Genomic DNA, 13,357 nt, shown 5'->3' on the forward strand with positions numbered 1-13,357 from the left:
AACCTAACGAATACATGCAATTGCAAAAGCTTGACTTGATGAAGGAATGGTCTACACGTCACACTACACTACTTCACATTCAACCAGCACAAAATCACTAGCTATTTTTCGATATTCATAAATTCGGATCACTTAATATTGTGTGCATGCGTGTACAATACGCAGTTTATAGCCCCAAAATGGGTCCAGGACGGAAGGAGTGCGCGTTAGTTATTATGTAAACCAAAAATGTACAACATTGTATACGTTATTATAAGAATTGTGATTAGTGATTATAAAAGTTATATAAAATGGCGAATACTTCTACATTTACGGATATCTTATAGCGTGCATCAAAGACACGATCTTAATATCTCAATCTTGGCAGGGAAATATAAACACAACAAAGAAAATCTGATATACTTTTGGTCAATATTTGAACTTGTGGCATCGATTAACACTATTTTAAGAATATACATTAACAGTAATAATACCTCGTATAAATAAAAATAAGGCTTCTTTTTTCAGTAAAGTGATCTGCGAATTCTGACTTAAACCCCAGACAAAGATCCAAAATTAGACTGTTAGATTGCACAACAGACGCTTCCTGATAGATAAATCATCCCGGAAGACATTTTATGTATTCAGACAGAACATATATTTGTTTACAGTAAGGTGTACTATTATACGTATCCTATGATTTTCTCAAGCATTTGTATGTGTATGGGGCGCGGGTAAATAAGTCTGATTTCACTTCGAAGACAAACTTCAAAATCACAAACGTTCGACTGAAAAATACTATATTTAAGTTGCGGAAAAATCTAAGTGGAGTAAGTGGTTGTTATGCCATGAATATTAATTTACTTCAAATATCAGTTGGAATTAATAAACCAAGTACGAACGAACCGAACCGCGAAACGAAAGCCGAAATCCAAACAACATGTTGGCGAAATAATGGTAGCAGCTTATGAACTTTTCATACGAGGAAGTATATTTATCATAAGTGAGGAAGAAACCAATGCGAAATGAATTTTTTTTTACCACCATCTTACGAAAATCACATTGCAACAGATTGCAAAAATTGTCAAAAAAGGAATAAATTTTCTTCGTACTTGTTTGGTCTCTACACGCATATTCAAACACTGACATGAACACTGAACGTCGTTCAACTGATGTCATAATTTTTAATTGTTGGGCTAAATATCGCACAGTAAATGGCCGAAAGATATAATTATTTAAATCCATATATTACAATAAGGTATAAAGTGACGGATATAAAACAGTTTTTTTTATTTTTACAAAAAATGTCACATGCATTTCATAGGATCACTAGAGCGAACATGAACTTGAAGGTCTTCTGAAACCTTCGAAATTTTCTAGATGCACGCGATGTGCATAATTGACACGTTTCAGATTTCAATTAATTTTGATATTTAATCACCACTTGTTAAAGACCTATTTTATGTTATAGTAACCTAATATATTTGTTTTCTTTCTCTCCAACATCCTAGCATTATGTGTGTTCATCAGTTTTCATTCAATTAGAATTTGGTTTGGCTTTTTGGGTTTGAACTTTTTTGAACGTCTTTAGGCACCCTTTCGAACTCCATCACGATAATCAAAGCTAAAAGGGAGTTCGCTTCTGTAGCACAGTTCCTAGAGCGTTTGAAACCTTACATGGAGTAAAATGCTTGATAACGTCGAAAAAATGGTGGTCGCGGGTTCTAAAATCTACTGCAAGGTTTTTTCTGTGTCACTGTCGCTGCTTATTTTTCTTTGATATATTTTTATGTTTTTAACTTTGATCTTTAATGATTGTCCATTTTCAAGTGATGTTAATAAAAGTAAAACATAATTCTGATGGTGATGCAGGTCGTCCAATCCTTTGGAGCTAGAGGCTGTTCACATATTTCGTGACTGTTGGGAATCGAGAAGATGTGTGCTATGCCACCACCGCCATGGCATACAATCTGGCATTTGCAGGCTTAGATTTTATGGTATCGGTCAAAATATAATATAATATATTGCTTGCCAGAGCATTAATTATTGATCGATACGAGTATTGTCATCTCTGGCAAGGTTGGACAATTCAGGGATTTTGTATCAGTTTACTTCCTTGAACAATAATAGCTGTATTATTACCAATAATCTCGTAAAAACATGCTCAGCTCTGTTTCATTGGAGGGATTTTTTTTTAGACCTTTTTGCCTTCAGCAAGTTTTAATAATCCTGGTCGATATTAAATGTTATCTAAATGAATATTAAATATTAAGTACCAGCAAATTGTAGCAATTTGGTATTTTATTATTTCCACAGTGTGGTATATCCACAAGAAGTGTTAAAGACCCTGAACGTTTTGAAACCTAAATTAGCTAAAAACTTATTCGAAATGTTTCTGTCATGATATTAAGCGAATCGCCCAAGGTAATTGACAAAAGATAATCAGAGAAAACTCACAACTCATTTAGGTACACAACACAAAGCTCCGTGTGCTATAGGTATGTACGTTAAAGATCCCTCGATGGAAATAATTTGAATGGCTTCATCACATGGAGTAGTCCTTGGCAAAAATGTTATATGTAAAACTCTCTTTCATCACACAAGATGATTATGAAGATCAGGCAAAATCATAATTGGTATATATTGCTGTGTATGAACCGTACTTTTCTAGTTTAATTTTGGAAAGACATTGAAAAGGCATTGCGTATTTGGTTTTAGACGCAAGACTATATTATTATGTTGTCTATAAAGGCTTCAATTCCGGTTGGTTAAGTAATAAATCTAACCAGTTAAATCTTGCTGACAACCAAGTGCATAGCTGTCGAAAAATAATGTATTTAAATCATACTTACTTTTTATCCCCGTACAGCATGGAATCCGAATGCAGGTTGACGTTTACTATTTGACAGTTCTGAAATGACAAAACGTGCAAGATTTATTTTGAAATATGGGGTTGTTTTGGCTTTGTGTACGATCTTGTTAGGCAGGATCTCGGGTTTGGGACTCCCTTTATCAGAAACGCTTTTTGGATAAAGTGCCATGCGAGATGATTTATAGGCGTTCGAAAATAGATACTGAACCTTGAGTAGTAAAGCTTTTTATGATAAGGCTCAACTACTAAAACCGCTGCCCTGGGACAATCTTAGCTTGATCAAATAAAACGATTAAGGGAAGGGGGAATTCGACTTCCTGATGCTTTATGCAGAAACTCACAGGCCTTGCATCTTATCTGGATATGTAAGGTATACTTAGTATTTTATGACACAGGGTCATGAAAGAGTTTCTTCTTGCACATGTAAATTTACATGATAAAAAGGCGTCGACTCCTTTGTAATACGGAGTCACCCCATACTTTGCGTCTGTCTTTATTGTATAACAGGAAGCAAAATTTCATAGAAAAATATATACCATTATAGGACAATGAATTTGATAGAAATAAGCCGATTGTTAATAGGTGCGGTTTTTCAATAATAACAGCTAAGAACTAATAGAAGTTGCTTTTTGTACGAACAACCTAATTAAATTCCCAGGCGTATTAACAGAAGATTTTTTATTATTTTTTATAATTTGCTCCACTAAAATAATTACTTATTGAAAGATTGTATGCTCCAGCTTCCAAATACAAAGAATGGGAAAAAAACAAGTCCCTCCTTGGATATAGGTTTTTATAAATATAATAGAAAACATTCTTAAATTATTCTTGTTTTGTTCACTAATGTCAAAAGAGGAAGTAATCAATGCATTGTATAGTAACGGGGCCACAGAAGCGTCACACTTAGTCCAGCACGTTAACATACTACGACAGTTAATTTGAGCATCACGGACGAGGGAAAGGGGTTACAAAATCAGAAATGCATTATTATTTATTGGTATTTATAAGAATAATAGCATTTCCCTCTTCTTTGAATAATGGGTTACTAACCTGGAGAAAGTCCCTGCATCTGTTGACTTCGTAATGTTTCTAATGCTCGTCTAAATCCAGGTCGAATAGTATTCAAAAAGTCACTTGCACCAATATCATCTTGGGTTCTCTTTCCTCTACTGCCCATAAAACCAAAATTTGGATGGCGTTTACTGAGTGGATATTGGTTTATGGCGTAGCCATTAGTTAGAACCGGTATTTCTTTCAAAAACGAGGACAGAATTTTCTGTTTTGATAAGTCGTCTGAGTTGCGCCATTTATTCAATGATGAAAAAGCATCGTCTATGATGTGTGGTGAAGGCACTCGTGGTAGTGGTGTTTCCAAAGGTTCATTTAGACCTTCCTACAATTAGAAAGAAGGGATTGATTAAATAATAGTTAATGTCTTGTGATTTCTGTTCAAGCTTGATGAGATCAAAATCCAACCATCATGTGCTGGAGATGTGAAAAGATAATATTACCGTGATCTTTGTGGGTTGACAAAATCGAAAGTGATCCGGGAACAGAAATATCCGGCATATCATCGAAAGACGTCCTGTCGTGCCTTGTCTGCTGATCCCGCCACTTAAGAGTTTGAGGTCAGTAGTACGTACTCATTTCAACAAAGCGGTGACTGCAGTTGGTCGCAAGAGACGATAAAAAGTCGACTGACATTAATATGATAATTAGAAAAAAACAAAGGCAAGGCAGATTTAAGTACTTCAGAGGGTTTGTTATGGTTCGGTCTGTCAGAAAACAAGAGTTCTAATAGGTGTCGTGTTAAGTACTTTTGTAATTACGACAATTGAAGAGTTCCACCGTTATAATCGACGTCTACCACTGCCAAGACACATATTTCTTGTCACTTCCGAATACTTCCATTAAGGTAATTTCAGGGTGGATGCATATTGCTAATGGATGTTTGGTGAATGACGAGACACTCTTTACGTGTAATCTAGTCCACCTGAATGATTTCATCAGCCGCACAGGATATCGTATAATTATCACGAAACACGTAAGGTGAAGACAATCTAACAATCATGCATTCACAAAGGTACAATGCTTTCAGCATCCAAACATATGTATTGTATAGTATTTGTTGCCGTAACTGTGTTAGCTTGGTTTTCAAATTGTTGCCCATGGGTTACTAAAATGTTGGGAAAGTTAACGACAAGCTCAAATTCAACGTGCATAGTCCAAGTTTTATATGTGCCAGTTATTATGTCGCTTATACAATGTCGTGTCTTTAGTTAGAAACCCTACTGCTCAAGAATGGCGAGTGTTACGACATTTTTTTACGATTTTGGGGTATCGAATGCTTCTTCCTCCTAGGAAGTATATGAAGTATATTTTACTGGCTTCTTTTGTGACGGATAATTGGCCCAGAGCGAAAATCGTACAACTGTCGCCAGTATTTGCCGAGTCATGGCGTTTACGCAATATAGTAGCATATGAGGTCAACTAATTTTAAGTTTGTAACATTTAAGGGGCTTTTCTCTTGTTTTCTCACGTTTGACCGCGAACTCTCAATTTTCTGTTGGCACAAGCTCGCAAATGGTCGGAGTGCTGTGAGACGAGGGTATTTAATGAAATAAGATGCAGACAGGCGTCCGTGGATTTTGTGTTGATTGATCCAATGAAGAAAATGAAGTGTCATGCACTGTTTTATGGAAGCGACATAAATCTTGTATATTCTTTGTTGAACAGAGTCTGTGACAGTCGAAGCATCAAATTATCGTCCTAATCGGACGAAATACACTCTTGCAAGTTTCTCCCATCGCTATCTGCAACGAAGTTTGAAGGAATAGCTGTGTTACTTAATTTGAAAAACGTTCTAAGGAATTACAAACCGTGTTCAACTCATTAAAGCTCAATATCATTTCATCATATTTAAAAGGACTAAAAAACTGAAGAGGTCAAAAAGTATGGATAAGAAACAAACTTAATCTTAATGGTGATGTATTGAGTAGTTCTCCATGTGTAGAATCTCAAGACGATTTTTTACTTCCAAACAAATCCACTTGAAAGTTAAAGCAGCTTAAAAGCTTTATATTTACTTTGCTGTGTGAATAGTACTTTTTAGTTATTTACTGTCCTACTTCATGAAATGTATTTGACTTTTTGTCCGCATAAACCATATTTTTTTAAAATTGAGAAGTAACGATTATAGAAACAATAAAACGATATCAAATATTTGATCTAATTTATGTACCTTTTCTCTTCCAAAATGGGATATTGAAGACTGGAAACGCAGCGATCTAGAACTTTTTGTAAGAAAAGCAGCTGCAACGTGCACCGAGGTCTCGGAATAGTGGCCAAATCTAAACGATTAAACGCATATCAGTCCTTCAAATTCGGGTGAACTTTGCCAGATACCGACTCTTTATATTGGCAAACAAAAGTCCAATCAGGAAATAATTTCGAATGCTTCCATATTGCGATTAAAAAAAATCGGCGAATCAACCTTAATCTTTTAATAAAAATTAAATCAACTGATTTTTTACTGATGAACTTATGCAAATCTCATCGCGACTAATCACCCAACATACGCAATAATTCAAATTACGTGTATCGATCTCTAGAACTCAAAATAACGACGTTTCCCAGTGCGAACTATACATATCAGCAGGATTCAAATGACAGCTTTGTAACTTATTGTGTCGAGAATTAACAATTGTCCATATCTATTAAGGAACCCACTAGCGACTTAACTGATTATTTATTATGCCAATTTTCATGATTTGACAATTGAAATAAAACAGAATTGTGTGATAAATAACAACTGAATATATCTATATAGATATTTGATAACAAATAATATCAAATTACAACGTGTACTATGGTTTTAGAACCAATGTCATTATACGATTAACGTTAAATCAGAGAATAAAATATAGTAGTGCGAAAAAAAGCAAAAAAAAACAAAAAAAAAAACGTATAATGTTCAGTTAGACCAAACACCCCCCCCCCACCCCCCCCAAAAAAAAAAAAAAAAAAAAAAACAACAAGCAAATAGATCGATTGGATTCTTTTGTAGTTCCTAAAAACTCTTAAGATTGATCACCGACAACATAATAACCCTTAACACCTTGAATGATTACATAAGTACGATACCAATAACAAGACAAACTTTTTCTATTCCCTTACAAAAATATTTAAACATTAACATTGAAATTATGAAAAAAAAAGTTACCTGAAAGTTCTGATTTATGGAACCGGCATCATATATGGCAGCACCGTTTATTGCACAAACCTTACATAAAAGAAACAAAGAAGTTGTTGCAAGGTAAATCCACATTGTGTCGTTTCAAAGCTGTGAAGTCAATCCGTTTCCAATCTTAACTCTGACAACTTTTATAATGAAAAGAGAGGACAGAAAGCGTGGTCGAGTTTTTATGTCTTGGATTACAGATCGCGAGAAACACTGTATTCCCGTAAAAACTGATGAATTAATTATTGACTGTGATTTGAAAGAGAACTTCCATTCTACTACGAACTGAGAGGCGTTTCTCTCTTTTCATCTAATATGACAATACTAAATAAAAGCATACAATAATGGATATAGTTTACTTTGTTTTTAATCCTATTAACAACATTGCCAATAAATACATTAGTAATTATTTCATTAAAGGATGGCTGCTGTGAATGTTAAAGGAAGGTGGGTGTGTTACATCAGGGGTTTCTCAACCTGGGAGGGGGTAATTTTTTAAATTTTGGCGTGTTCTGAGGCGCTTTGTCGTCTAGCTTTGAAGTTTTTAGCAATAAGATTTTACAACCTTTAATTCAGTCAAGCTACATTCTTCGACATAAAAAAGATTGCAAGGAAATTGAAGGAGAAAATCGCAAAATAGTTAAAAATTTATAGGATGAATTGGCTAATGCAAGGGATCCATGAAGGGGTAATATAAAGAAAAGGTAAAAACTCCTATGTTACATAAACCATTCTCCATATTATCCCATTGACGTACTATAGATGAAAATTGTCATATTTGTTTCGGTCTGCTGTAATTGGGAACTGCTACCGATTGCAAATTGAAGTTGCCCATTGTGATTGAAGTCATGGAAAGTCGACTCCTTGTGGTCATGTGGTCATTTTCAAGCGATGCTCGTCACAAAGTGCAGTTAATTGACGCATCAAATTAACAGCAATTTATTTATAATAACTTTATACGTCAATCGCATTTGGGATGTTATTGCATGGCTTTTTGACCCATTTCGTATAACCTAGATCAAAATTAGCAAGTCACTTTGTAATTGACAAAAATCACCGTGACAACACCTCATCATGGTTTTTTTTTTTAAATATGGGTTTTAATTGAACTTTATATTCGGTTCTTTACTATTAACCATTTTCATTTTTGAGATTTAAAAATTTGATGAAATAAAGCATAAACCGCTGCCATTTCCTACCACATATTTGGTGGAGTGCGGATTCAGAAACGCCCGATTTATTTAGGGGATGGATAGATTTGGAAGAACTCTTCCGGGAGGTATGAAATCACTGCCTAAAGAACCGATGTGCATGAGGTAAAATGATACTATCCAACAAAACTATCTTACTCGTTATTTGAGAATTCTGAACTAAGTAAGCAATGATTATTGTCCAGTGACACTTTGACATCGCAAAGCAGAATTCGTCGACCATGGGACGATCTGAGAGCTGCCGAGTTTTTAACCACTGCTACCAACTGATGGCACATCATCATATAATGCCAAATGGTTATTGGATATATTTTTATATTTTAGTTGTATGCATCACAAAATCAAGTTCGTCAAGAGAGGGCTCAGGTCGAGATTGAATCTAGGTTCCAGTGGGTTTTCAACAATTGCCAACTGTCACCAACTGTGGGAATCTGGCACAACTTCATCAACTGTTTGGTTTAGTCAACCTAAATCAGTCCTTTGACAGTCCCTTAACAGATCCATACTGAAATGAAACCCCGGGACCTCATCTATTAGTAATGTGCAACTGGCATGGGGGATATTGCCCTCGATTTATTCAGGCCAGAAGAACTGACATGAAAAATCATCTGGTCGTTGGAATATGGGACAATAAGCCATATGCAACGGGTTGAGAAATAGAGTAGGCTTATATCTCTGTTCTGGCCAAGTTCCCACATTAAATTGTGTTATCCTTCATCAATAGCCCAATCAGTTTAATAGAATTAACATGTCATGCAAGGCATATTTCATAAGTAAAGAATTGGATTGTAATGCAAAGGTATGAAAAGACCTTTGTTCAAGCAATTAACAGGAAAATTACCTTTAATGTAATTATGAGTTTTATGTATGAATGACTCGCGTTTCTTTATTATTATTATAAATTAGTAAAATTGCCAAACAAATAACTCACAATTTAGACTATTGTTTTAAGTAATTGTCACCATTAAAAAGTCGTAAACTTATTTTCATCGCAAGGGCGACTATCGCCAATTTATTGCAAATTAATTAAGTAACCAAAGAACTTAACTTGATCCGAACATGGTTCGAAATCATTAGATATTAGACCTTGTTCTAATGATCCGGATATCGCCGTTGGATGGTTTGGCATTTCTCATTTTCAGGTAATAAATTAGTTGCTGCGAACAGTAAATCAAAGAGGTTTAAAGCATTTGTGCTTACATTCATATTCAGCACAAATAACTCACACATTGCGACAGTCACAACATTGATTGAAAGTACATTAGAGAAATTTGAAATTAACCTGACTGGAAAGATTATAATAACTCAATGCATTATTCTGATCCCGGAAACAAAATTACAAACTTCATGACAGATGACATCCGGAATGCTTTACCCGCTTGAGAAGCCTTTAATTCCATCTAGAATCCCATATAATATACACTATTCGGTTTATGTTGCTGTTTGTCTTTCAAATAAAAAATAAAACATAAACACACAGCCCGTAACATGCTTTGGAGCCCGAGTGGCTTGATATCCAAATAATTTAGGGGTCGATCATGACGTTGGCCAAGATACCATGTGTATAATCGGATTGGAAAGATACAGGTTGTGCATGGTAAGTTGAAAATCTAGAAAGTACAATTATTGCACAGGGCATCAAAAACACATTTCGAAAGTTTGGCGTAGAACTGCCCTTACAATTTTTACCACAAATCCACGATGTCATAGGGACGTTTCAAGTGTTATTAAGACTTCAATTCATAAAGTAAGAAACAATTTATTATCGTACTGGATTTACAGAATTATCTTCTTTTTGATTTTAATGACCATTAATAATCTTATTGTTTCTTCAAAAGCTCTTAAACTTATCACCTAGCGTTCAGTTTTTGTCTCCTAGAGATATAATTGTTTTGGACAACATCAAATGAACATTTTGTCGCTTGTAGAAGTTCGACATTAAATTTGAACTTTTATTCATACAAAAAACTCACTAAATCAGTTCGTGACTATCAGGCAGGAAGCCAGTTTCCAGTCTAAATGTGTTAAAAATCAAACTGTCGCTGAATCAGAAAACAGGACATAATCATCTTTATCCTTTTAAACCCTTCAATAGTATTTCTTTTTAATTTTACGAATCGGCCCTCTAGGTGTTTATGTTATTTTAATATTCTGTTCGTTTCAGGAGAACTGAGAGCTCTTGTGTGGCTTTTAACCGTTCAATAAAGGATTGTGTTAGTTGGTACTTCAGTTATAAAACACAATATTAATACAAAACACGTAGGATCTCTGAAGGTATGATTAATTAATTAATACGCCTTAATATCTTGTAGCCCCGTCACACCGAACTGCGACTTTTCGCGATTGGAAATGTACTAGTCAAACGTGCAAATCGTACGTGGACAAATCTACAAATCGGATCATCTTTAAGTTACATCGACAAGAAACAAGGAAATTGTTTACACAACGGGCGAGTCACGTTTTTCTACTGACCGAGTTCGGTCTTAATGACATTTAAAGACGCACTTCTTTATTCCATTTTTGCGGTTCGTAAAGGTTTGATAACACCAAAAACTGAAAGGTAGGGTGTAAAACTCTATTCAGTTCAAGAGGTCTCTTCAAATTAACAATATTGAGAAACCCCCGCAAATCGTTTTACCTGAGCGTTATGAAATTCTATCTACAATGTATTTTGACGTGTATTTCATCTTTTTGTCTCGTTAACGTAATAACCAATTTGTCCACAATGACACTTCAATACTATTAACTTGGCTAATTGTGACTCAATGTTCAGATGTTTATAGGATTTTAATCTTCCAAGTTCAATAAATAACCATCAACTGAGTTACATTTTAAGTTATAGAGTGTCCAATTTCATGTTTCTAATAATTGGCGTTGATATATCTTTTACTGCTCTCCGAACTGTCACTGTTATCATTTTCCGACTAATTTAAATCGCATCGATCAAATTTAGATATTTATTTAAGTTACTACTATATACCGTCAACTTTGTGATGTGGTACACAATTTTCCATCCGCTCACGTTTATTTTTCCCTCAAGTATATTGTCAGTGCAAATTTTCTAAAAAAAAACCCCCCAGCTCCTCTCTGTGTCTACTTGGTAAGTAAGAGTACATTGGTTGAAGAATTTGAGAATGTTCCTCCCCACTAAGCAGTGAGTCTGGGCTCAGATTGTAACATGGACTATTTTCTATGTTAGTCATACAGGTGGAGGAGTCTGACATGGACAATACGTTAAGTCGTTGTAACGGTACGCCCACGCTCCATTTTCTGAAGAATACATTCATAGCAAAAAAGCCTTCAAGATCAGCACTGTCCTAATTACTCCCTCATTGCTGTTTTCTTTAGCTCCGTAGGGTGTGGAAAGTATGCTATAACACCACTTCAAATATCCTTTAACTGTACTGAATGGTATATTATTGATGTTCCACTGACATACATAACTGACATTTTTAAAATTGTAACAAAAACCTAATTATAAGCATCACATACAGTTCATAATAACCCAGATGATAAGGTCAGTGATCCGCAATTTATTTAAGTGTATGATACTCGAGCACTACTGTCTTCAGAAGGTTTCTCCGTCTTGAAGCAATCTTCAGCTCCTTCAAATACGGAAGACCTATCAGTGTCTTGATTGTCTCAACTGTTTCATCACGATCAGACGGTATAACATAACCCAAAGACAAATTTATCAAGAATAAGATGCACTCAGAATTGTTCATCTTTTAAACTACAACTTCTTTCTTTACAGGTGGTTCAGTTAAGTTTATGATTATGTGTTTGGTAAAAACACCACTTTTTCTGAAAACCATTACCAGTTTTTTAATGATGCTAAATGACTAAATCCTGCTTTCCACCACTGTACTTATGCTATATATTAACTACTTGAGGTATATATTAACTATCCTCCTTTCCAACACTGTACTTGTGGTATATATTAACAACTTGTGGTATATAATATTAACTACTTGTGGTATATATTAACTATCATACTTTTCCACCATTGTACTTGTGGTATATATTAACTATCATACTTTCACCACTGTACTTGTGGTATATATTAACTGTCATACTTTCCACCACTGTACTTGTGGTATATATTAACCATCCTCCTTCCCTAACTATTGCTTGCTTGTATGTATCCACCATCCCTTTCATCCACAGTACCAATCCTCTTTCCGTGGTAGCTTACTTTTTTTAATAAGTTCTAAAAATATGATTAAAGTAGTTATAAAATAAAGTCTAAAAGCATTTGATGAAATTATCGGTATGTTGGAAAACAAATGTTTTGTCTCAATACACAAATGTCTGGGCTATGATCTCAATGGACTACTTAACCCATTTATCATACCGGAAGTAACGTTAAAGCTAGTTTCAAGATGTAGAGAAGGCTCGAAGCCTCAAGAGCTATAAATTTCGGGGATTGCCTTTAATGCTTGTCACATTCTTTTTTTTTCAAATGCATATGAAACGGTGGAAATGTTGGTGTTTGATATAAAAGAAAAACAATGGTTAGGGAAGCCTGGAATAGGTATGTTGTCCGTCTGATATTTAAAATATCAATATGGTTATCTAGTTTCACTAGATCTGCCTTCAGATTTCTGGTGCTCCAAAGAGACTAGAAAGATAATAAAATACCGCCGCGGTTGATACGTAACATTCATTGCACATTGAAATATGGGTTGCGATTTGGCAAGGGATTTTTAAGAAGGTGCACACATTAAAAATATTAACTGATATTTTACACATTACGTCACACGATGTAGATTTCGCTCAAGGATTAGGTCTTCCTTTTTTAGACGCCCACATGGACATGTTGACGGATATTATCGTGGCTTCTATCAGTACGTCCATATTTTTTGAAGACACGATATACGCTAAAGTTTTATTCTCTTTTGATGAGTCCTGGTGTGCATATATATAAATGAGATCTATTTGAAGTTTGTCGATTTATCCGATCTTAATAATCTGAGTATACATATGTATATTGATGAGCTCTCAGTTGAATTCAAAAGTTTTAACCATCAGCAATAATTCGATGAATAGTTTTGA

At 34.8% G+C, this 13,357-nt stretch overlaps 1 protein-coding gene across 1 annotated transcript; it reads right to left on the reverse strand.

Annotated features, from left to right (window-relative positions):
- Window positions 1–2,834: 2,834 nt before the first annotated feature.
- Window positions 2,835–7,178, reverse strand: LOTGIDRAFT_173630 (hypothetical protein; the record flags this gene model as incomplete). The annotated part of the gene is made up of 3 exons (XM_009051401.1): window positions 2,835–2,890; window positions 3,902–4,244; window positions 7,074–7,178. The coding sequence occupies 3 exons, from the start codon at window positions 7,176–7,178 to the stop codon at window positions 2,835–2,837; spliced, it is 504 nt and encodes a 167-aa protein (XP_009049649.1).
- Window positions 7,179–13,357: the final 6,179 nt, after the last annotated feature.

Source organism: Lottia gigantea (genome assembly GCF_000327385.1).
Source record: "Lottia gigantea unplaced genomic scaffold LOTGIsca_166, whole genome shotgun sequence".
Lineage (NCBI taxonomy): Eukaryota > Metazoa > Mollusca > Gastropoda > Lottiidae > Lottia > Lottia gigantea.